The sequence below is a fragment of the Myotis lucifugus genome, unplaced genomic scaffold, assembly GCF_000147115.1.
Source record: "Myotis lucifugus unplaced genomic scaffold, Myoluc2.0 scaffold_43, whole genome shotgun sequence".
Lineage (NCBI taxonomy): Eukaryota > Metazoa > Chordata > Mammalia > Chiroptera > Vespertilionidae > Myotis > Myotis lucifugus.
In genome coordinates, this window is record NW_005871091.1 from 557,257 (window position 1) to 583,742 (window position 26,486).

The window sequence follows — 26,486 nt, forward strand, 5'->3', positions numbered from 1 at the left end:
GTCACAAGACTATAGCTAGGGTTATCAAAATCTAGTTTTATAGCCCATCATTTCCATGTATGAAGCCTCTGCTATAGGCAAGTGAGTCTAATCCTCCAAATCTTCCTCAGAAGACATCTATCTTTATCCAATTCTATTGAAATTCTACGTCTCTTCCATTAATACAGCCTAACTATCAATGCTTTTGCTAGTGTCACCATGTTGAAATTAATTTATTTAACTGATTTGGGGGGGCATTTCTGATCTATAAATTCATCGAACACTTACTAAATTCTGCTTTGTACTATAGACATGTTTCTTTCTATTTTATGTTCTTTCAAAGTTTCTCCAGGCAGAAAGCAACTGTTCTGTGCTCCCCACCATGCTCAGTACAGTGCCTGGCACGTGGAAGCTCAGTGAAGTTGGCTGAAAGAAGTAAATTCAAGAGTTCCTTACCTTGGTGATGTCCGTGTGATCTTTGAGCCCATTGGTCATGCACCAGTAGCGCCACACATTCAGGGCATACCGCGTGGCTTTGGTAGTATTTGGGCTTACTGCACTGGTACACAGATCATTCAAGTCATCATTAATATTAAATACAGGAAATTTGTTGAGCTTAGTAGAATATGCTAGAAACAGAAAAAATGAAAGGTATTAAAATAATGTGCCATTCCCTTCTTTAGAAAATTATATCTTGGGATCATGCTAAATAACAGAAAACTCCTAAGAGATAACACTTTCAAAATATGAAATTCCTATCAAGTATACATATATTAGGATAAGTATAATAGAGAACAATATTTCTAGCATGAAATCAATGCAGTAACCTTGCATTTAATCCCAACAATTTTGCTATACACACTAATTGATGCACGAATGCAGGCATTCCAATAAAAAAAGGGGGGGGGGAGAATGAGTGCAGAGAAACAAAGAATGTTCTATCTAAAAATTTCACTGGAAAAACAACAGCACTTCTATTAACAACAACAGCAAAAAGAAGACAAGTCCCTCTCTCCTTACCCTCAGCATATGAAGAGCTGTTATTTCCCTGTGATATATAGTCTCAAATGTCTTATGTGCCATCCTGGGCAGCCTTGAATTAAATGGTGTCAGCATATTTCTTTAATTCTTCTCACAAATTAATAAAGAGAGAGATATCTGAACCCTGACTCCACAACTTATCAGCTAGCTTAGAATCAGAATTCAAGGGCAAGGGAGAGAAATATTAGGGGAAGGTACAGGGATACTCTGGAAAAGCTCACATGGTTTCAGAAAAAGGGAGCAGATCTTAAATTGCAATTGCCAGATTACTTCAGATGAAAACTGGTTTTCTTCCATGTATCCACCTAAGTATTGGTTGCCAAAGAGATAAGTCCATAACCATTAGTGGGCCCTTCCTCATACTCTGTGATCTACTAAAACCAGGATTAAACTGTTCAAATCGTGAACTTTGGCTAAAAACAAACAAACAAACAAACAAGGTAGGCCACCTCAAAGTAAAAACAATGCCAACTAGTACTTTATATCTAATGGTTCTCTTTCTCTAGAATATTTCTACATTCAAACAAGGAACTAAAGGCTCAGAAATAGCAAAATGAAGTTAATTCAGTTAGCAAGGTGATCTGCAAATTGGCTTACTTTGCCTAACTTGCCTCAACTTTCACGGCTCCCACTGAGGCATCTGCCTATACCCAGGACACTCACACCACACCTTCCCCACACTTAGCCTGCGACATCTCCCATGGTCTTTGTACCAATCGAAAGTGGTCTTTTTTTCATTTCCAATTCAAGCTTACTTCTACGTAATCCTTCCCCACACTACTGAACTTCCTTATTCTCTCCTTCAGTATGTCTCACACTTGCTTTATTCCAATGCTAGAAAAGCTATCAGTAGCAACCGAGTCATGTAGGTATATTTCTCTCATCATCCACATAAACCGAGATAACTTGTATTTTCTGGGACTCACTTGATATTAATGAAAGGATTCTAGTATAAAATGTATTATTGTTATATCTAGCACTAACTCAATGTTTACTAGATGCCAAGAGTTATGTAAATTATCTGTAAGCTCTAAGCAACCCTAATTCTGTACCTATGTTACAAATAAGGAAACGAAACCTCATACACTTAATAGCTTCATACATCACTCATACAATATTTACTGAGATACACTCTCTGGGCCAGGCCCTGTGCTGTCCCAAGTCATGGAGTTAGCAGGTGAGAGTCGGGGTTTGGACCTGGGTTCCGCTGACTCCATGCTCTGGAATCAGATACTCCAGGGATAAAGTTCTCAGTGAAGAATGCAATTTAAATATTAGCCATCTATAAAAGTATATGCTGTCCCCCCCCCCCGCCCCCAATTTACTCAGATTCACCTTCAGCAAGGAAAACGAAGTCTGATTTATTTGGACAAACACTATGTAGATTTTTTTAAAACAACAAAAAATAGCATTCTTTGCAACACAGCCCAGTCCCCATCACTTCATTACAGCGTAAGTATAGAAGAGACACTGCAAGATAGGATAATACATTGGATTATTATGTTACGTGATGATGTGATCTTAAATAATTTCATTTTAATCACAGGACAGACTGCACACTGAAAATGGAAACCTCTGTTCCTATGAAGCTTTGCCAATTGGCCCATAATATTCTGTATTGGGAAAGGATCCCATTCAGCATCGTATATTGTGTTTAGTTATGTCCTGTTTCTCGGTCTTTCATTGGAACTTTTGCAATTTGCAACAGCATGGATGGACCTGGAGAGCATTATGCTAAGCGAAATAAGCCAGTCGGAGAAAGATAAATATCACATGATCTCATTCATATGTGGGATATAATGATCAACACAATTTGATGAACGAAAATAGATCCAGAGACTAAGAAACACTGATCAGTGTCCAACCTCAGAGAAAGGTGGGGGTGGGGGTGGGGGAGGAGGTAAGAGATCAACCAAAGGACTTGTATGCATGCATATTGGCATAACCAATGGACACGGACACTGGGGTGGTGGGGGCTTGTTCTGGGAGGTGGGAGTGGCGGGGGGGGGGTCAATTGGGGGAAAAAGAGACATGTAATACTTTAAATAATAAAAAAGAAAAAGAAAATGAAAATAATAACCAAGAGGCTTTGCCCTGAAAGATATAAATATGTACTATAACACTGCAATAATTTAAAGTGTAAATTATGGTAAAAAAAATAAATCAATGCTACATAAGAGAGTCCAGAAAAGATGTGTAAATAGGCAAATTGAGTATATAATAAAGGCTCCAGTTGAAATTGCTGGGGAAAGGGTGGACTCTTCAGTAGGTACTTTGAGATAATAAGCTATTAAGTTAGAAAAAACAAAAGCAAATTTAGATTCCTATTTCATACCACAAGTAACACATTTCCAAATAGTTAATTTTTTCAAAAAGCTATTTCCATAAGGAAGACAATTTTCATGATTTTGGGTATAAGAAAAGCCTTACTCAGTATGACACAGGCTAGAGATATAAAAAACAGATTAATATATCAGATGACATAAAAATCCAAAAGTTCTGCCTTGAATACATCTCAAAAGATAATAACCAGACTCAGAGATAATACTTATAACACATAAAGTGACAAAGTATATATGAAAAGCACCTACAAATCAATTGAAAAAAGACAACTCAAGAAAATGGGCCCAGGATATGAGAAGCAACTATTCACAGAAGAAATACAAATAACAAAAAGCATTAGTAATAATCAGATATTATAATCAAAATAAGATGCATTTATCAGACTGGGAAAACTACAAAGGGCCCATTTCTTAATGTTGACTAGGCTATGGGGGAACTTGCAGTAGTATAGAAAAAAATTTGGAAGGATACACATCACATTGGTTAATATCTCTCTGTGGGACTTCTAGGTTTTACAATATGAATATATATATATTACTTTTTGCAAGTTATAAAAATCACTAGGACTTTGGAAATATACACATAGGAAAAATAAAATGATCTTTTTAATGAAATAAATAAAATGTTCTTTTTAATAAAAGAGGAATTCCTCTTTTAGAAATTTATCCTAAAGGCATAATCAGAAATATGTATAAAAAGGTATGCTCCCTGGTGTTCTTTAGGCATATTTGTAAAAGTGAAAACTGGAAGCAAATTCAATTCAAAAAAAGCATTATAAAAAAGATTTTGGTACTACTATGCAATGGAAAACCATGTAGCTATATAATAATCACATTTTCAAAGGCTAAAGATCTTTTACAATGGTACAAAACAGTAAATATAGTTTGACTACAATTTTTTAAAAATATTTTTTATTGATTTTTTACAGAGAGGAAGGGAGAGGGATAGAGAGCTAGAAACATCGATGAGAGAGAAACATCAATCAGCCGCCTCCTGCACACCTACCACTGGGGATGTGCCCGCAACCAAGGCACATGCCCATGACTGGAATCGAACCTGGGACCCTTCAGTCCGCAGGCCGACGCTCTATCCACTGAGCCAAACCGGTCAGGGCATTGACTACAATTTTAATCCTCACCCGAGGATATGTTTTTCATTGATTCTAGAGAGGGGCAGGGAGAGGGAGAGAGAAACATCGATGTGGGAGAAACATTGATTAGTTGCCTCCCGTACGCACCCCAACTGGGGATAGAACCCTCAACCTGGATATGTGCCCTCTCAGTGAATAGAACCAGCAACCCTTTGGTACGTGGGATGACGCTATAGTCAATTGAGCCACACTGGCCACGGCAACCACCATTTTTGAAAGTATAACTGACCCTTGAACAACATGGGTTTGAACTGGGTGGATCCACAAATAAATGGATTATTTTCAATAAATACATATAGTGGGGTAAATGCACTTTCTCTTCTTTATGATTTCCTAAGTAACAGTTTCTTTTCTGTAGCTTACTTTCTTGTAAGAACACAGTATATAATACATGTTACATACAAAATATATGTTAATTGACTGTTTATGTTACCAGTAGATTAACAGTAGGCCAGTAGTAGTTAAATTTTGAGGGGAATCAAAAGCTATACACGGATTTTCAACTGCATGGAGGGTCAGCACTCCTAACCTCTTCATTGTTCAAAGGTCAAGGGGCATTCATGCTTTAAAAATTCTGAAATAAAACACCAGAGTGTTAAAAGTTGTTATTTATGGGTAATAAGATTCCTGTGACTTTAATTTCCTATTTTATTATATTTATTATTTGCTGAATTATTCACAATATTTACTTATTGCCTTAACATTTTAAAAACATTATAAATTTTAATTAAATATACTTTAAAAACCCCACAATAGTTTGGTCTTAAAATATTTGCCACCAAATTCAATGATATAACCAACATTTTCAGGTTATATATTTTAACCAACATTAAGTATGCTCCACATATTAGCAATTTTAGTAACTTGAAATCTTAGAAAAGATTATTCTGAATAAATAAATTTAAAATAAATAATACTTCAAAATAGAAAACATTTCCTGACTTGTAGGTTAAATATTACTGAACTTGAATTCTAATATTCTTCCCCTATCAGGGAAATAAAATTTGTCACATTTTAAATGTATTACTTGTTTCTTAAAGTACTAGGAAAACATTAAAAATTAAGTTACAACTATTTATAAGTATCTTTTTATTGTCTAAAGTTTTACATATGCCTCCTTTTCCGCCAATTGACTCCCTCCCTCCCACCCAGCCATTCCCACCCCGGGTAAGCCTCCACTGCCCCAGTGTCTGTGCCCATTGGTTATGCATGCATATAAGTCCTTTGGTTGCTCTCCAACCTCCCTCCCTGCCATTTGTCTCTGGATCTATTCTTGTTCATCAAATTATGTTGATCATTATATCCCACATATGAGTGAGATCATGTGATATTTATCTTTCCCCGACTGGCTTATTTCGCTTAGCATAATGCTCTCCAGGTCGATCCATGCTGTTGCAAATGGCAAAAGTTCCTTCTTTTTTATAGCGGCGTAGTATTCCATTGTGTAGATGTACCGCAGTTTTCTAATCCATTCATCTGCTGATGGGCACTTAGGTTGTTTCCAAATCTTATCTGTTGTAAATTGTGCTGCTATGAACATAGGGGTACATATATCCTTTCTGATTGGTGTTTCTGGTTTCTTGGGATATAGTCCTAGAAGTGGGATTACTGGGTCAAATGGGAGTTCCATTTTTAACTTGAGGAAACTCCATACTGTCTTCCACAGTGGCTGCACCAGTCTGCATTCCCACTAGCAGTGCAGAAGGGTTCTGTATGTCTCGGCCTTCTGTGTGTCCTTTCAAAAAGTGTCTATTTAGGTCCTCTGCCCATTTTCTGATTGGATCATTTATCTTCCTTTTGTTAAGTTGTATGAGTTCTCTGTAAATTTTGGAGATTAAACCTTTATCTGAAATATCATTGGCCAATATGTTCTCCCATGCAGTGGGCTTTCTTGTTGTTTTGTTGATGGTTTCTTTTGCTGTGCAGCAGCTTATTTTGATGTAGTCCCATTTGTTTATTTTCTCCTTAGTCTCCATTGCCCTAGGAGCTGTGTCAATAAAGATATTGCTATGACCTGTCTACTATTTTGCTGCCTATGGAGTCTTGTAGGATTTTTATGGTTTCTTGTCTTACATTTAAGTCCTTTAGCCATTTTGAGTTTGTTTTTGTGTATAGTGTAAGTTGGTGATCTATAAAGTAATTTTAATATCATTAAAAATACTATCACACAAAAGAACAGTCATTTCTATTTGTAATATTCAGCTTTCTGAGTAAAAACTTTGGTGGATTATTCATATATATGAAAGAACTACACTTGCATTTCTGTGAGAACATTATATTTTCTGGCCTTTTAATATTCTTTTCTCAATTAAATAATTTTAGTGACACAAGAAGTCTGAAGTTAACAGTTATGATAATTTTGAAAACCATTCCTATTCTGTTCAAAGAACATTGTCAAATGCGGTAAATGCAACAACCAGCATATACAGAATTCTATCTGACCAAAGATTTTTCCTAAAGGTGAGGAAGTCTGGAAGCTGACATCTACTTAGCTTGGTGTAACTCTGCACAGTTGGCTGACAAAGATCCACAGATAGAAAGAGAGAGTGAGTTTGAGTAGAACCTTTTGCTCCAAAACAGGATGTGGGGGACTGGGGTTCTGGGAAGCATATGGTTAATTCAGTTGCAAATGCCTTCCTGAAGTGTCTTCCCTACCCCATGGGCTGTTTCCAAGCACTCACATATGGAAATGCTTCTCCTTCCACAATTCTCCCTCCTCAGTGGTTAGAAACACTTGACATGGAATGCTTGGCTTAGTGTGCATGGACTATCTGAGGCTAATGTATAGTGACCAGGACAATTTTGTTTTTCATAATATGGTTTAAGTTGTTTTTAAACGGTTATAGCTACAAAAGTCAGCCAGCATTGCAAAAAAAACCCCAAAAAAACATTAAATGAATAAAGACTAGTCATACCCAAATACAAAATACTATGATTAAAAACATGCTCTCGTTATAAAGACATTAGCTGATTTTATTGGATTGTTTTTCTTATTTCCATAAGTTTAGGCTGTACCGACAAATACTGAAAACAACAGAATATTACACTATTACATTAGAGGCAAACATTATATACACAATGGAATAAGCCACTGGGACATAAAACTAGAATTTTATTTAGCACGCAAGTACACAGACAAATATGAAGCAAAAACAGTGAGCTGATAAAGATGAAAACATCTTAGTGTAAAAGATCAGTGAGCAGCAAAATAAAAATGAAACCAAGAGTATACACTTATTAACAAAAAAGTTCTATCATATTACAAATGCCAACTGGCAGAATATTAACCACAAGTATCACAGTCACACATTTTAACATATTAACAGAAATTTCTCTCCATTTCAATTAACCTTTCTCCTCTTTCTTTCACAAATTATAACTGTAGCAGCTTAAGAAGATAATTTTTAAATATTAGAGTGAGTAGGCACACATGTGCTTTCTTTTCATGTAATATCTGTTAAAAGCCAAGTGGCCAGAAAATATATAAAAAATGATAATCTATCAAATAGGGCAGAAAGTAAATGCATCTTCTAAGAATAGATCTATTGTTCATAAAAATTTCCAAGTATTAATTGTGTGGTTGTATTTCTAAAAAGATGCCTGGTATTAAATTATACTAAATTGATGTCTACCTTTATTCCAATTAACTTCTAAGGGGTAGAGTAAAAGGAATCTTAAAATCATTCTTGTAATTTGTAAGAAAGATGGAAGACCTCATTTAAGTTGAATACAGCATTCATCCTACTAAACCACCAAAGTTCTTCATTTCAACAGATAAATGAGTCATATACAGTGATTCTGTTGAATCCAAAATGCTTCCAGTCATTCTCTCACCAGGTGTCAGCCTACAGGGTTAGAGTTACATTTTTGATGATAAATGAAAGAGGGACAAGCTATTGCTCACCATGGGGCAAACCTATGTCCAACGTTAGCAGTTAAAAAAGTTTAATCATGTGGAAACATAGCCCCATAAATTAGAAACTTAATAAATATGTATGTATTATTTGATTTAAAATTTGCCCTAGGCATAAGGGCCTCAGGACTGACATACAAAATGTACAGAAGACCCAAAGGGAGTAAATAAATCCAAGAGCAGGATTCAAATAAATGTGCCCACTGCTATCTATCGTTAATCGTCAGGATATATCATGCCATAATCTTTGGTGTCCAAAACATAAAAGGAAATCTAAGAACAAAGGTCTTGCCTGAAAATCCCCAATGCAGAAATCAAGGAACTTCTTTAGGGCAGAATTTAGAATTTAGAATATGCAGGATTGAATTTCCTTTTATTGCTTTTACTACCTCCCTTGAAGGGCAAATGTTTAAAGCATGTTCTGGAGAAAAGGCTCACTATTAAAATCTACCTTTCTTTTCCTTTAAGCAAATAGTTCGTTGTTAAATTCTCAGAATTTAAATCAGCAATTTCAGCGGCAATGTTTCCAAATACAGCATTGGCTGTCACCATGTATCTGACAATCATACAAAAAGCCTCTGTACATTCAGGGGATTACCCCTTTAGTAAAGGAATCTTGTAATAATAAGCCATTGAGCAGACAGAATGACACGCTGCACTGACAGGAATTTTGGCAAGCTGGTGTGAAAAGGGTCTTAAGGAACTAGCCTTCTTTCCTCACTAACATTTTATGACAGTTTCCCTTCCATTTTAAGAGTATAAATGTATGAAAAAGTACAATGATATTTCCTTGACTTTCAGTAAGTAGTATAGTAGAAATAAACCATTTGCAATATTTTTCTTTTTACTGTCAGTTTGTATGGAATTGCTGATAGAAAATGGAACTATTAGGAACCAACCAACGACAAGTGGGCATGAATGTGAGGTAAGAAATATGTCAAAAAGTCCATGCAAATGCTGATTATAAAAGTTAATATTTGGGAACTCTGAGGTTTCCATGGTCACTTACAAATAAAATTGAAAAACAAATATTCTCATTAAATGCAATTCAAACAATAAGCTATGATACCCAACAAAAATAATGTACACACCTTAGAGTCCTCAGTTATTACATTGTTCAACCAAAAAAATCCAGATCAAGAGAAATTGTCATCCTAATGATTGTCAATAGAATATTGTCAATCTATTGGAGTTCTCTGTAAGGGGCTCAAGTATCAGAAAGAAAAAGGAAAGATTTAAGTTGGGGGTGGGGGAGTACTGAAAAAGTTCAGAATTCTTGCTTTCTCTTTTTGCAAACATTTCCCTTTCAAAGAGTCGGGAACACTGTGGAAGAAAAGCTGACCTGGAATTACACACACAAAACATTTTGAAGTTGGCACCACTTGACAACTACAATATTTCCTTCTGTAGAGGCCACTAAGTGCTGGCTCAAAATATTAAACAGCTAAGTACGTACTTTCACAAGTCACACACACAATGTCGACTGGCACAGCCTGTTAGCACAGTTTTTCAGATTAACTACAATAAGTGATAGCAGCAATGGTTAACAATTCCACATAAACACCACAAACACACATGTGAAAGAGCATCCTACTACAACATGCAAAATCTCAACAAAGACGGCACTGGATATTACACAATGCATAGAAATTGTAACGGTTTTTTGGCAAGATTTTTTTTTTGTAACAAATATTTTATAAAACAAAAATTATTTTGTTATAAACGCTATTTAAAAAGTTGTAATATAATGGATTATAGTTATAAAAGTTCAGTTTGATAAAGTTACTCTGAGTGGATTAATACTAAAATGGACCTACCTACTACTTCATCCAGTATAAATAATCATTATAAATTAATTCTAGTGGAAGTATACTAAGGTATTTGATTTATAAAATATAAGAATTACAGAAAGTAAACAGGCATAAAAATCACTTAAATACAGTATGCACAATTACTGTTCAGATTCTATATTGCTGATGTCTTCTTAATTCTACTAACCACAAATAAATAAATTATGCCAAACATTTTCAAAGCTCTTTGAAATGAATGTATAATGGTAAAAAATGCTCTCTAATTCCAGTGTAATACAAAGAACATTAGAAGTCTAGCAAAATTCAACATTGCATTCAAAAGACAAAAATTTCATTGTACTTTTTTTTAACATCCCAGAATTTCATCTTTTTTCTTCAACTATGATTTAGTAAATATTAGTAAAATAAAAATTTGTAAAATGTTTTTTTAAATTTATGCTTGAATTTCCTTTTTGAAGAGTAAGCAGGTTAATATGAGAATTTACAAATACTTTGTATTTTCTACATCTTCCTGCTGTAAAGTTTCTTCACAATTCCCATTCCCCCTCTTCCTACCTCTAAATAAATTCTAATTATGTTGATTAGAAACATTCTAATTATGTTGATAGAAATTTGATCATTTTGATTGAAGATATGTCCCAAACTTTCAGGATGATTTTTCAAACTTTTCATAGACTAAGAAAGGATATAGTAGACTGCCTTCCAAATCAGTAATATCGATGCTATATAGTTGGATATTCAAATGAATACCAAGTTTTTTAAAAAGTTACTTTTTAGTTTATAATTGTTATAGATTATAATCATTATAGAAGTCTTGTTACTAAAAATTATCATTTGTTTCCCCTCCATAAATGAAAGCTAATTATAAATGGGGTAGGCTAAGAGATGTTCGTTAAAAATACCAAGGCAAGTGATTACATTTAGAGATTATCCCATCAAATTTCAAAAGAAGTGGCTAAAATCAAGATATAATACTACACAATGAAAAGCGAAAATACACATGCAAAAAAAAAAAGCCTATTTGAAAACTGGCAGTTTGAAGGTACTTCTAATACAAATTTGTACAGTTTTGAAAACAAGGATGTCCTTTCTTAACTCAGCGAAAATGTGCACCTGGCATTCTGCTAACGTCTCTAGGGCTGTCTCCTTCTTCTGTAAAAGAGGAGGGCTGGATTAATTTAGATGTTTCTAATACTCTGGCCTAACTAATTTTCTGATCAACTTACTACTCTGACTAATCAATACTCTTGAGTGTAATTCAACTAGGTCATGGTTTACATAAAAACTCAATTTAAATGTATTAAAATGCAACCTTTTAAAAAATAATCAGGTCTTTTCCTCAGCTTTGGCAGACCCAATTGGTCAATTTACAAGTAGGATGGACCATAAGAAATTTTTATTATCTTTCTTTCCTCTGTTTAGAAAAGTGTTGTTGGCAGTTTACCAATATCATCCCCTTTTCTGTTTTTATATCGTTAGAAATACACCAACAGGATGACATAAGCAGTGTATTTCTTCATCCCAGTTATATTCTATGGTAAAGACCTCTTAAAATCATACTAAGTTTCATCACTTTACAAAAGCTACACATTCATATCATCTCAGTCAGATCCAAGTGGGGAGAAGCAATGTTTGAATACCATGAATTAAGAAAAAAAAACCACAATTGAAGATGTCCTTGCAAGTGGTGTGTTTCTTAATAAGTAATTATCTGTATCACACCATATGGTGAATGTGCACAGATATATCTTGCATATTTAAAAATGCATTAAAATAATTAAGAACTTGCCGAAACCGGTTTGGCTCATTGGATAGAGCGTTGGCCTGCGGACTGAAAGGTCCCGGGTTCGATTCCGGTCAGGGGCATGTGCCTGGGTTGCGGGCACATCCCCAGTGGGAGATGTGCAGGAGGCAGCTGATCGATGTTTCTCTCTCATCGATGTTTCTAACTCTCTATCTCTCTCCCTTCCTCTCTGTGGAAAATCAATAAAATATATTTAAAAAAAATAAAAAAAAAATAATTAAGAACTGGTTAATTCTTTAGTATTCATAACAATTTTTTTTCATGATTGAACACTTTAAAAATATTTTACTGCAATAAATTATCATGCACTCCCCATGATATTTCCCCTAGGCCTGGAAAATTATTTCCTTTATTACATGATAGGGAGTTTTTATTTATAGATGGTGAGTAGTATAGCTTTTATTTTGGCTAGAAAAATAAAGAAAACCAGTCAGAAAAAGGCTGATTAAAATCAATTAACATATATTGTCTCTAATATATTAAACTGTAGAGATAGTCAAACTAGAAAAGACTGATTAAAATCAATTAATATATATTTCTCTAGTATATTAAACTGTGGAGATAGTCAACCTAGAAAAAAATATGAGTGGTTTCACAATCTCTAATTCTGAGAAACAAGATAGTATTTCCCCCCCAAAGCTTTGTTTTATAAACAATCATGATTGATTAAAAAACAAAATCAAAAAATAAGAACAACAAAACATTTTACTGAGCATTTTTAATTTTCTGTCACCAAATTTATAGGCGAGACCAAACTCCCTGGCAGACTGGCAACCAATGTTCAATATCTGGAGGATGGCAATATCACTTTTGGGCTTAAGAGAGGTGCTCTTTATGTCTAGAACCTCCCCACTCCTCGTCTGAATTATAAGGAACTCTCTTGAAGTTGGATTTCTGGTTTATTTGAGATAAAAACAAATAGTCACTTTTAAAGATGTAGTTACTTGTGCACGTACACACCCATCTCCATGACAAAGTTAAGTGTTCTATAGAGAGTGGCACCAATTTTTGCTCTCTCCTTATGGCCAGGGCAAACAAACTCTGTTGAATGTCCAACCTCACACAAACTCCAGTGATGGGGCCTAAACCATGTGCTACAAACATGCCACGTGATGGCACTGTTCTCAACCGTTCGGAGTTGAATGAATATTGATGACTTTATCATTCAGAAATTTCATTTATAATTTATCGCTTCAGAGGGTCTACAGAAGCACAGCAAATCACTGTGCGAACAAGCAGCTACAGCAGAAAAGGATTTTGTTTCAGATCCTGATGGTCTTAAGTATTCACTGTAACATGGGCAAACAGCTTGACTTCTCTGATTTCCTCATTAGGAGACATGATACCTAGCCTCACAGGACCACTGTGAAAATTAAGCGGACCAACTTACATTTTAAGAACTCAATCAATGGTAGTCATTGACAACAATCTACAATACTTTCCTACACATGTGTGCACCTATGTGAACACATGGATGTGCACCTATGTAAACGGCTTGGCCTTATTATTGATTTTAAAACAGGCTCTATGGAAGATTCTCCAAAAAATACTCAAAGCAATATTATGTCTTTTATAGCAAATCACCATATTCAATGACTAAATAACATGAGTACAAAGTTTGGGAAGCTATGCAAAACAGTACTGGCATAGAGTTTGTATTTTTAAATTTTTGTTGGCTCTCAAAAATGAAATGACACTTTTATTACAGTATCTTTTATGAATTCTTTGAGAGCAGGGACTACTTATACATCTTTGTACCCTCTCTGTGTCTAGATATTAGGTGCTCAAATTTTTGTTGATAGGACTGTAAATTTTCATCTCAGTGAGGTCATTTGATTTGATTTAATGGCATCTGATATCTAAGCTTCAGGACATAGACAAGTTAATGCTAACAACTGAAACACCAGAGAACCAATCTATGCTAGAAAATTTTCATATTATTCCTTTGTAGATCAGGAAGTGATTTAACATAGAGAAAGGTGAATTAACATAGGGAAAGTTTAAATTGGAAAAAAACAACATAACAAATAGTTTAAATAGCTGAAGTGTATTTATGAATCACATTCAGACTGGCCATACTAACCAAGAATCTTAAGGATAAGCTCTGTTGGCTAAACATCCTGAATACTGTTAACCTCTTCAAATGTTATGGCTTCTAAAAAAATTGCTACAGCCCTGACCGACGTGGCTCAGTTGGTTGGAGCACCATCCCGTGCATCAGAAGGTCTTGGGTTCGATTCCCGGTCGGGGAACATACCCAGGTTGCAGGTTCAATCCCCTATCGGGGCATGTACAGAAGGGTACAGATCAATGTTTCTTTCTCAAATCAATGTTCCTCCCTCGCTGAGATTTATAATTAAAAAAACAACAACAACAAAACTGCTACCATCTATTGTTTTTAATTGCCCGTCACTCACATGAATATAGAAAATTGAATTATGCAGCTATGTCATCCCAACTGACAGATGGGCTTGGCATATTTGTTAGAATCATGTGAGGAGGACTGGAAAATTTCTTACATGACATTACACTGACCTTAAAATGTAAACGTTGCAAACAGAGTTTTAGTGTTTTTATATGAGCCATGGGATCACCTGAAAAGGCAGCATGCTCTATTGTAGTGAATACCTGCCGGACAGTTGCACTTTTGCTAAAGCACATACATGATTTTGGTTGAAATGTCACAGTATGGATATAATTTTTTTTTTAAGTAACAGTAACAATAAAAACGGCACCTGGCAGTGTTATGTCCTCAGTATTATTTATACAAAAGCATAAAATGTAGAGGTAGTTGCAGATGATTTTTCACAATTTAACTCAAATTATGATGTGGATATATGACTCGTATTCAGACCAGCCCTATAACCAAGATACTAATTCGGCTCTATGTCTACTAAGCCGTTCTTCTGAAAACAGTCTTCTCAATCTGCCACAATATTCCTATTTGGTTTCAGTTATCAAAGCAAAAATAAATTTTAAAAAACTGACATTCTCCATTTAACTGTGTTCTTCTAAATGCAAACACAATAGGATTAAACAGGAGAGAGGTTTTAATATTAATACCTCAATCAACACAAACAGAAATTTGAAATTTCCTAGTTCTGTTTTCTCAGTGCATACTGACCACCCCTTCTTCTCATGACAAACTTACTTTGCTGTCTAAAACAGATCAAGAATTTTTAAAAAAATATGTCAATGCAAAAATAAGATGTGCAATCACATTTTAACTGTTCTTTACAGAAAACATTTCCTTAAATATGAGAAGCACCCTATGTAAAAATATCCATATTTTTTAAAAAGTTATTTTACAGTAGGCCGTCCTGTTGTATTTGTGGACCAGTTATAAATTAACTGTTTTTATAAAGGGAACTGGGAGAAAGAGACCCACGGTTCAAAATGAACAGAAGAGGAGGGACTAGGGGACGGAGCATGCCACCGGGAAAGGTCATTCAGCACCCCTGGAGGCTGGGAAGACACTGTCCCCACATCTGACTCAAATCACTGGAAACTATGAGTTGGAACAAAGAAAGGTAAACAGAAAAACTCTGGCGTCAGATGACAGTACCATTTCCTTAGCTATAATCTAAATGATTTGTCTTGATCGCAACATAAAATGAAGCTAACTCATCTACCTTCCAAAGTTGTTGCAAGGATTAAGATAATAAACATACAAATCTGTATATGTTGAAAGGTCTGAGGAAATATTTACCAAAAATGTTAACAGTGATTATTTTTGGCTAGCAGACATACAGATACATATAAAATGCATATCTGTATTTCCTAATTTTCATACAATGAGTAACTATTTCTTGTGTAACTGATGCACACAAGTCACGCAGCACAGTGCTGGCACACATATTGGATTAAAATTGGTGCCTATCTGCATTATTAACACAAAAAACAAAGCAAGGTATCATCTGCCCTTCCTTCTTGTTTTTGGATGCCTCTCTACGGAGGAAAAGAAGTTGATTTCTACCACACAAAGTCCATGACAGACTTCCCACTCCTGAGCCCATGGGAAGGTCACAGTTTAGAGGAATGGGTGGGTCTTTATGTGCTTGTGACTTAGTGCTGGAAAGAGCTGCCCAGCCATGGGAAAGATCAGCAAAGCAAATCAAAACAAAATTTGTCCTGGTCATATAATAAATTAATGCATAAAATACCACCTATCTTCCCAGCTAACTGAATTTAGGAGGGTGCCTCAAAGAACAAACATTCCCAGATCCAACAAAGCAATTAAGATTTGGATTTTTTTTGTTATTAATTATATAGGATAGAAACCTAGTTCAACTTTATTGTCTGAATTGATTTTATTTTTGAAGTACCTAAACTAATTATTCACCACAGGCTTCAAGACTTGAAAATAAAGATCTTGGAAAAACTACCACAAAGAGCTGTTTAACCAAAATTATTATTATTATAATTGCAGGATATTGCAGATAAATACATTTGTATTTACTGTAGAAGAAATTTTGCACATTTTCAAGAATGCTTTGAATTCAGCTAAATCTGCTACCTAAAATGAGTGTCGATATTCCTTTGATCTCAGCTACAGAGTCCAGTAATCCCCTAGGGAAAAGATAGTGAAGTTAATGCTTATAAATAAATAATTCAAGAGGGATTTGAGCTTTGAAGAGAATGAGTCTTTTTTGTTGTTGTCTTAACTAGTGCTTCTAGATCTTTAGTAAGACTTTCCTACTCTCTACCTTCTCTTTATGCTTGATATAAAATATAATGCTTGGGAACATTTTCAAAGCTTCGGTAGTTTTAAATTGCTTCTAAATCTGATCATCAAATTTCATTTACACTGATTTCCTAGGGAACAAAAGAATTCTATCCAGGTTTAAGCGTAATAGTAAAAATGAGCCATGTAACAGTCTTTTTTGCTGCAATATGGGACTTTGCATATTATTTTAAAGTTATATATGTTCCAAAAAGAATGGCACCTTTATTCTCTCCTTCTACTCCCCTTACCCCCCAAAGGAAAAAAATGTTAGCTAAGCTTCTAAGTTTTCATACATTGCAAAAAACGAGGCACAGAAACTAAAATTCTAATTAAGCAAAAAAAAAAAAATATATATATATGTATATATAAATAATTTAATGTCGAGTTTATTATCAACACTTTCATATTCTGGATCTGACTGAATGCAATTTTGTGTAAGCAGTAAAGTTAGTGTTATCTCCTCCTGATTAATAGAGAATATTAAAAATTAAATAAATAAAGTCATTTATTAAGGAGACTAACAATGAGCCGTGAGGTGAGGAGGAAAAGCAGGAGTTGAGGACACAAGCGTCTAAGGATGACTCTGTTTCCTTTTTGACAGTTTTTTGAAAAACGTAATTCCTTCTCTACTTTGTGTTGCCTGAGAGCCACTATGGTTTTACAAAATTCTGTAACAGTAATTACATGTAATCACCCACAGGTACATTTGTTTGAAGCCTATAAATACTATGTTCGTAATACTAAACTATCTCCCTTGCTTATTTGTAAAAAGAAAAATATATTATATATTTTTATAAAGTTAACACTGAGGGCAGAGGAAAAGGAATGAGAAGCAGTGTATAGTCACAGTTTCTCCGAACACAGTAACCACACCGGGGTCTAGCTCAAGCCACCTGGTCAAGCAGTGTCTGAGGAAGAGTCATAGGAGGCAGAGACGATGAAATTGCTGCTGTTGGAGTGCCCGGCCACTGACTGGGCAGCCTGCTGGCTCAGATTGTTACAGATCAGCACCAGCTGGTTGCTCTGGGCCTCGGACAGGGTGCTGCAACTCTGATACACACTGAAGTTGGTTTTCCTGCCGGGGATGTTGCCCTTCTCACACATGGTCTTCACCATCTTGGCCAGCTTGTTCTTGCCGAGGGCCTGGCAGTTGTACCAATGCAGAGCCGCCAGGTTCACGACTGGCTTGATGGACAAATAGAAAGGGGCATCCTCATAGCGCATGGCTGGAGGCCGCCGCTGGGCATACTCCTTGTAGTCCTGGATGGGGCACGTCTGTGGGGCGTGCTGGGTGGCATACACACGGGAGTCCGTCCCCCCTCTCTTGGTCTTGGCATTCAGGTCGCCGGTGTCTTGACCCATCCACTCTAAGTATTCCAGCCCCGTTTCTGTGACCCGGAGCCGGATATCACCCCACTTCAAGGTAGATCCATGGAAGCCTGTGCAATGCCCAAAAGCCTTTGTGTTGTTGAGCCAGACGAGGTTGAGCAGGCCTTCGGGGTTATAGCGGCTTAGCAGTCCCCTTTTCCGCAGAATGAGCTCATCAGCAAAGGTGAGCTTCATGGACTTGTGTGGCTTATTTCCCTTTCCTTTGCAGCGGAGTTCAATCTGCTTCTGCTTCAGGGCCTCCTGGGAACGCTTGAATTCCTTATCCCTGGTGATACTGTAGCCATACCTGTGCTCTTTTAGGTACCGTTCGAGTCCACACTGGTAGTTGGCCAAGCTGTTGGGTTCATATTCGGACCCATCCTTCTGCCTGGCATCTACAAAGAAAGAGGCAAGGTAGGCATCCAGCTCCTTGCAAGGGATGACATAGATCTCTCTTGTTTCCGAAGGGTACTTGGAGATGAGGAACTCGCGGAAATTGCGGAGCGCGGTCTGCGTGCTCCGGATGGTTTTCTCATTCTGCTCTCTGCTGAGCTCAGCTGCTCTTTCATCCTGGTCTGCAACAAATTGGGGAGGGGAGGGATAAAGAGGGTGTTGATGAGTTCAGACAATGCACTTTCTACTCTGAAATAAAGTTTCCTTTTATAATGAAAAGGGAAAGAAGGAATCAATTTTACAGAGGTCACTGATAAATGGTACTTATATACCTGTTGCATTGTAATAGCCAACTGTTATATTCACAAGTGATGTACCAGACAAAAGTATGGCTCTTCGCAATCAAAATGAGCATCTTGTATCATTAGCACATAGTTTAGTGCGTGAAGGTTTGTGGAAAGAGTGAGATCAGAGGCTGCCTTTGTTTTAGGAAACATGTGAGACATTTAAGAGAACTTGAATTTGTAAGGTTGATCAGCGAAAGGAAGTTTTTGTAATAACCACATACAACAGTAAAAATAAAATTTCTAATAAATAAAATTTTATTCATAAAACACTCCTTTTAGTGTTACTGTACACATTTATAAATGATCATGTTATTTTAAAATGACAGTCCTAAGGTATAATTGCCAAAATCCTCATTACTTTATAAAATGAAATAAATTAAAATTCACTAAACTAGCAAATTAGACTTTTTATTGGCACATTTTTGAGATCACATTTCCAAAATTCAAATATACAAAGTATATTTTATGCTTCATTGGACTAAACTTTCAGTTATGCTAAAACTATTTGAAGTTGTTTCTATATCAACAGTAAAGATGTGTATAAAAACGTGTCTCTTTCCATCAAAAAGATGGAAGCCACAGGTTACATGTAACCTTTATCATGCTGGCTTCCTTTACTGTTTACATGTAAAGCCAAGGGGGGCAGCACATCTGTTTATTTTGGCTACTTGTTCAAATATCTATCACAGCAGTCTTCAAACTTCAAATAAAGACTTTCTAAGAAATAAACATTCACAGACAACTTTGGGGAATAAAAGATCCAGTTCCTCAACTTTCCCATGGAACCTTTTCTAAAACGTATCTGTCTGAAATGAAGGCTGAGTTTGCACATGTTGCTATCTCAAATCTACCATGGTACATACTCTGGGGTGTACAAGACTTTGCGAGACCAAACACAATTTATAAATTGGTGATTAAATTCGTAATGTTTCTTGTCCTCTGTCTTATCCATATCCAAATATAGGTGAAATATACCATGAGAAGCAGGGTAGCCCTAACCGGTTTGGCTCAGTGGATAGAGCGTCAGCCTGCGGACTGAAAGGTCCCAGGTTCGATTCCGGTCAAGGGCATGTACCTTGGTTGCGGGCACATCCCCAGTAGGAGGTGTGCAGGAGGCAGCTGATCGATGTTTCTAACTCTCTATCCTCTCCCTTCCTCTCTGTAAAAAGTCAATAAAATATATTTTTTTAAAAAAAGAAGCAGGGTAATTGGGCCTAAATTGTGTTCTGAATTCAGGACTTTTGAAACAGGCTATTTATAAGCCAGTGAGGTTGATTATTTTTTTTTTTTTTTTTTTTTTTTTTTTTTAAATATATTTTATTGATTTTTTACAGAGAGGAAGGGAGAGAGATAGAGAGTTAGAAACATCGATGAGAGAGAAACATCGATCAGCTGCCTCCTGCACATCTCCTACTGGGGATGTGCCCGCAACCCAGGTACATGCCCTTGACCGGAATCGAACCTGGGACCTTTTAGTCCGCAGGCAGACGCTCTATCCACTGAGCCAACCCGGTTTCGGCGAGGTTGATTATTTTAATCATATGAAATACTGATCCTATTTGCGGTCAATCTCATCTTCATTTTATATAATATTCAATATTTTCTACCTCCTTTTTACAAAAATACTCGAATTAAAACTAGCATTGAAAACCTTAGGGTGTCCATTTAAGAATGAGTGAATGGTATTCAGTTTCTCAAAGTTCTTTTCAAGGGTATGCGAATAAAATATTTTTTTTAAAAAATATATTTTATTGATTTTTTTACAGAGAGGAAGGGAGAGGGATAGAGAGTTAGAAACATAGATGAGAGAGAAACATCGATCAGCTGCCTCCTGCACACCCCCTACTGGGGATGTGCCCGCAACCAAGGTACATGCCCTTGACCGGAATCGAACCTGGGACCCTTCAGTCTGCAGGCCAATGCTCTATCCACTGAGCCAAACCGGTTAGGGCCGAATAAAAGAATTTAAGTCTGTTGAACTTAAGCATCATTAGTTGGTATCCTCTAAGTAGAAGGGATGAGTGACCTTGGTTCTTTGAAGGAGTGATCACTTATTTCTTGCTGTACCATCCACAAGAACCTTAATATTTATTAAATCTTACTCTTGGCTTTTCAAAAGGAGAAGCCATCCATAAAATCTAGTATAGGTATCCCCCTTTTGAAAGTCTGCATGATGCCACTTCACTTTCGCGAAAGACCTACATTAGGAGCACCTGTTTTTTGCTAAGAAAAGAAATCTGAAGAGGATTTTTACGTTGCAAAAGTAGCATTCAGTGTTGGTTTTGCAATGAGCTGTTACAGAAGCAGCACAAACTCTGAACAGCTAGTCCCACCAAGTTTCTTCCCTGGGAACTATACTCAGCATCTCAGCATCCAGCTGCCACAGCACTGAACTGTGTCTGTGAGCATCTACGCTATGTATCTCAATTGATTTTGTGCATCCTTTAGCAGGATGTGTCCTAAGGTATAAGAAAGGCCAAGAGAGCTTGTAGGGTTGAAATGATGAGCATGAAACGGCATAAATTAAGATCTTCAATCATGGTGGACGAAATAAGGACATATAAGTCAATGGTAAGTGTTTATTCACTCTACGCCATTTCGGTTTAAGACAATTTTTATTGGAATGCTCTACGACAGAACCATGCACAGAGAAATGGGTCTGAAAAAACCCAAGGGTCTGTGACTTAAAGGGGGGCCCCAGGAGGAGCCCCAACACTGGCTCAGGAACTCTTATGGAGACCCTGGGTAAGGTTTTTACAGACCAACTTCCTGTACTTATTTACATAGTCTTCATGACCCATTAATCCAATTATTACCTCCCTTGTTAGGAGATGGGATGGGAAAACATAATTAGAGCAGTATCTTGTCTTCTCACTTAATTTGAGATTTAGGTTAGATTTTTTTTTTTTTTAGATTTCTGTTAGATTTAAATTAAGATCCATTTGCTTCTATTGCTATAGCACTCAACAGAAAATAAACTCAGCTATCACACTCCTTTTATGATTTTATGAAAGTAATACATCTGAAGCAATAAAAAACATTTCTCGATGTTTAACTTATTTATTATTTTCATTTAAGAGTATTTTGTCCTCTCACTCGATAGAGAAAACAAATGATATTCAAATTCTCCTTATAAATCACTAAATGATAAATCCACCAGCTTACTAAATAAAAATATATTTTAAATTTGGAAAGTAAAAGAAAAGGTAAAAAGAAATCTGGTGAGTAGATTTACATTTATGAAGCTGAAGCTGGAATGAATATTTAATCCACATGTGTGGGTACCCGCGGTGCCCCCTAGCATTTCAAGAAGACCTGTGGGGTATAGTCACAGGTAAGTCCCTGATGGTTCTGTAGATTCCATCATAGCTAGACGAGATGACTATTACACATAAAACTAATTTTAAAAAGAACATACACGGCTGTATAATTAGGAATAGAGTTTGTGGCTCTAGATCCTATAGGAATTCAGAAAGAAAAAAGAGAAGTCAAATAGAGCTTGAGCAATGTATTAAAGGATGGGTACCATTTGGTTAATTAGAATAGGAAGGTAGGGCATTCCAGGAAGAAACTGCATGAGCAAAGGGAAAGAAATGGGAAGGAATCTGGCTTACGCTCATGAGGACTGTAAAAGAACCCATTGTGGCCCTCGAGTCAAAAAGTTTGCCCACCCCTGTTCTAGATCCTATAGGAATTCAGAAAGAAAAAAGAGAAGTCAAATAGAGCTTGAGCAATGTATTAAAGGATGGGTACCATTTGGTTAATTAGAATAGGAAGGTAGGGCATTCCAGGAAGAAACTGCATGAGCAAAGGGAAAGAAATGGGAAGGAATCTGGCTTATGCTCATGAGGACTGTAAAATCCCTATCCTGGTTTGGGGATGGGAGAAGGGCTGGAGTGGGGAATAAAGCTAGACCAGTAGGATGACCACATGGAGAATTGTACATAGTCATTATTAACATAACACCAAAGAGAGGAGACTGAATATTTTAAGTGCAAAGAACCTCTAAATGCCATGAAAAAGCTGATTTTGGGGGGAAAAATCAATACCCCAATTCTCTACCTTTGACTTTCTTTATTCCCCTTATTCTGTTATTTTCTTCCACATACCTACTGCCATCTGACATACTTTACATGTTTACTTGATTACCTGCTTAGCATATGTCTCTCCTGAGTGGGCTGTGAGCTCCATAGGAGCCAGGACTACACAGCTTTATTCCCAGGGCCTGGAAAAGCACTCGAGAATGTAGCATTCATTAAAAATGTGTCGACTGAATTAACACAGAAGCTGACAGGAAAGTTACTGGGATAACTCTGTGTGTGTAATTACACAATTCACTTTAGACCGTTTAGAAAGGATTAAACAAAAATCAGTGGCATAAAATTAAACTTTGGGACTCACAAGCATAATCTCAGTCACTTTGTTAAGGCTCTTCAGAGAGTTGCCTTGGTCAGGGCAGGTGACGTGGACATCTGTAGTAACGGTACAGAATGGCTTATGAGGCCCCTGGAAGCTTTTCGCTGGGCTAATTCTCCAGGAAATAAAGACTTATCAGCCATCACACAAATTGCTCCAAGAAAATATCTTTATCTTACTCTTAGGATGAGGAAAGAAAAATAATACTTTAATAAAAGTCCATATTAGAATTAATATATCCATAAAATCAAGGTGTAGCTCCCTCCCCCCAATCCTGACCTCCACTTTAAAAAGAGATTATACTGCCTGGCTGGTGTGGCTCAGTGGTTGAGCACTGACCCATGAACGAGGAGGTCAGGGTTTGATTCTTGGTTGGGGCACATGCTGGGTAGTGGGCTCCATCCTCAGTAGGGGGCCTGCAGGAGGCAGCCGATCAATGATTCGCATCATCATTGATGTGTCTCTCTATCCGTCTCCCTTCCTCTCTCTGAAATCAATAAAAATATTTTTTAAACTATTCAAACAATAAATAAATAAAAAGAGATTATACTGACATTATGGTGTCACCTATTAGGTACTTAACTTCTTCCATACATATATTCATTTGAAAGATGTTTTCTTATGACTCTTTTTAGGTTCAAAGAAAATAATCTTGGTATTAAAAAAAAACACAACAACCCTGGTTGGTCATCTCAGGAAATAGGCCAACTTCAATTTTATTTGTCTGGGGTTACAAAAATCGTATTTGCCAACATTCTTATTTCATTTTTTAGAACAGCAATAGTTCCTAACCCCTACAATTTATTAAAAAAATAATGAGCTAGATTTACTTTAAAAGTGAAAAACAAATTTATATATAAACCTTATAACTACCATAAAATACATTTAAAAATCAGTGTCTTCTTTCTCCTTTAAACACACAACTCCTTGCACATTCTTGTTTTCTCCTAAACTTTAAAACACAGGCTAACTTTCTAGGATTGTTAAGGTTGCTAATTGAAGCCAGACTTGCATGCTATTATAGCTATCTGACCAGCAAATTATTTTTATGCTCGATTAATCTTTTCCAACAGTGGGCATAAAACACATTTCCTACATAAACATTCAGGAGCATGAAAATTCAGAACAATAGTACCAGTTAGTGCAGTATGATTCTTGATAGTGCTTTTCACTGAAGCAGAAATCACTTAAATAAACATTAGTCATCTGCTCATTTCTCCTGGTTGTATGTTATGTGACTCTACAGCATCTGGAAAATTTTCTCCTTAATAGAAATTTAGCAATCAAATACAGCACAAAAATTACCAGTAATACTAAACAAATAAAGAATAGGGGAACAACCACCACCACCACCTCTGCCCTGGCTGGTGTGGCTCAGTTGGTTGGGCTTCATCCTAGGCACCAAAAGGTTGGCCAGTTCGATTCCTAGTCAGGGCACATGCCTGGGTTGTGGGTTTGATCCCCGTGTAGGGGACGCGTGCAGGAGGCAGCCAATTGATGTTTCCCAAGCTCGCTCTCTTTAAAAAAAAAAATCAATTAAAAATAAACCCTTCTCCTCCTCATGCATATTCAGTCATCTCTATCTATGAACTGAATCAAGTCAAGGAGCTGTGTTAGAAGGTGGAGGAAGATACTGCACGGGTAAAGGAGACTAGACACTGGACCATGCAGATCCTCACAAGGAATTAATTTATGGCCTAGCCTCTAGGCCCTAGAGGGTGCAGAAAGGAATCTGCTTTTTTTTTTTTTAGTTGATTTCAGAGTCTGCATTTTAAAAAAACACACAACTGATTTCAGCATAGCTGCCCTAGCTGGTTTGGCTCAGTGGATAGAGTGTCGGCCTGAGGACCGAAGGGTCCCAGGTTCGATTCCGGTCAAGGGCACATACCTCGGTTACAGGCTCCTCTCTGGCCCGGGCCCTGATCTGGGCTCATGCAGGAGGCAACCAATTAATGTATTTCTCTCACATCAATATTACTCTCTGTCTTTCCCTCTTTCTAAAAATCAATGGAAAAATATCCTCGGGTGAGGATTAAAAAGAAAAGAAAAAAACTGATTTCAGAGAGGAGAGAGACAGACCGATACATCAATCAGCTGCCTCCCGCACATGCCCAGATGGGGGATGGAATCCGAAACCTAGGTATGTGCCCTGACAAGGAATCGAACCCATCACCGTTTTTCGTGTATGGGACAGGACAATGCTCCTACCAACCGAACCACACCTGCCAGGGCAGGAGTTTGCATTTTTAACAAGTTCTCAGATGATTCTAATGTAGGTGTGGTCCAATAGTGTCGTATCCCCCCCTCCCCCTAGAATGCCTGGAAAATGACTCCTTCAAAGAAGCCTCAGCCCTAGCCGTCTGTTACAGCACTTGCCATCCCGAGGGAACAGCAGATTTTCTGATCTGAAAAGAATGTTTACCCTGGCAGGACCGTTGTTTCATACATAAATAAATAAATAATAAGTGCTTAAGTGATTTCTGCTTCAGTGACAAATACTATAAAAAATCATACTGGACTAAGTGGTATTATTATTTGACAAAATAACGAATACTTAAACAATTACTTCCCTCGGAGACCCACTGGATTCGTACATTTGTTTTTGCAACTTTTCTGAAATTACTAAATTCAACACTGTTTCCCTAATTGCCAAAAACAGTTTTTCAAATCTAATCTTACTTGGTCCCTTTCAGGGCATTTGACATAGGTAGTATAGCAAATGTTTAACACATTTCGTACCGCTCAGGAGTTTTCTCGTGTTTCGCGCGCCATCTGTTAAGGACCACTCACGAGTGTTCTCGTTTTTCATGCCCATAGAAAAAGGAGCGAATCTAGATACTTATGTAAATTTTGTTTGGTCCCTCTTCATAGAGGAAAATGTTTTACGCAGTACCATACGTTAAAAAAGTACTAGGAACTTTAATTGTTTAAGTAAATAAAAATGTTATAATTATTGAAAAACAACACCTAAAGTGCATTATGATGATTTAAATAACGTGCAGTTTGCCCAAAAACGTGCGATCCCTGGCGTATGTCTTAAGAGATTTCTATGCGATACACAATGTGTTAATGGCTCTAGCTTTGCCAGGAAGAATGCAGTTCAAATCCCAGCTCTGCTGCTTAGCCAGCTATGTGAATCTGTATGAGTTTTTTAACTTATGCCTCAGTTTCTTCAACTGTAAAATGGGTACATGA

The 26,486-nt window shown here is 36.7% G+C and overlaps 1 protein-coding gene across 1 annotated transcript in view; it reads right to left on the minus strand.

Moving 5' to 3' along the window:
• Positions 1-26,486, minus strand: part of KIAA1958 (KIAA1958 ortholog) — a 61,308-nt gene that overhangs the window by 7,786 nt on the left and 27,036 nt on the right. Inside the window, exons 3-4 of the mRNA XM_023753269.1 lie at positions 18,627-18,710; positions 436-608 (exon numbers count right to left, since the gene is read on the minus strand). Coding sequence (XP_023609037.1) covers positions 436-608; positions 18,627-18,710 — 257 coding nt within the window. The remainder of the gene's footprint in view (positions 1-435; positions 609-18,626; positions 18,711-26,486) is intronic.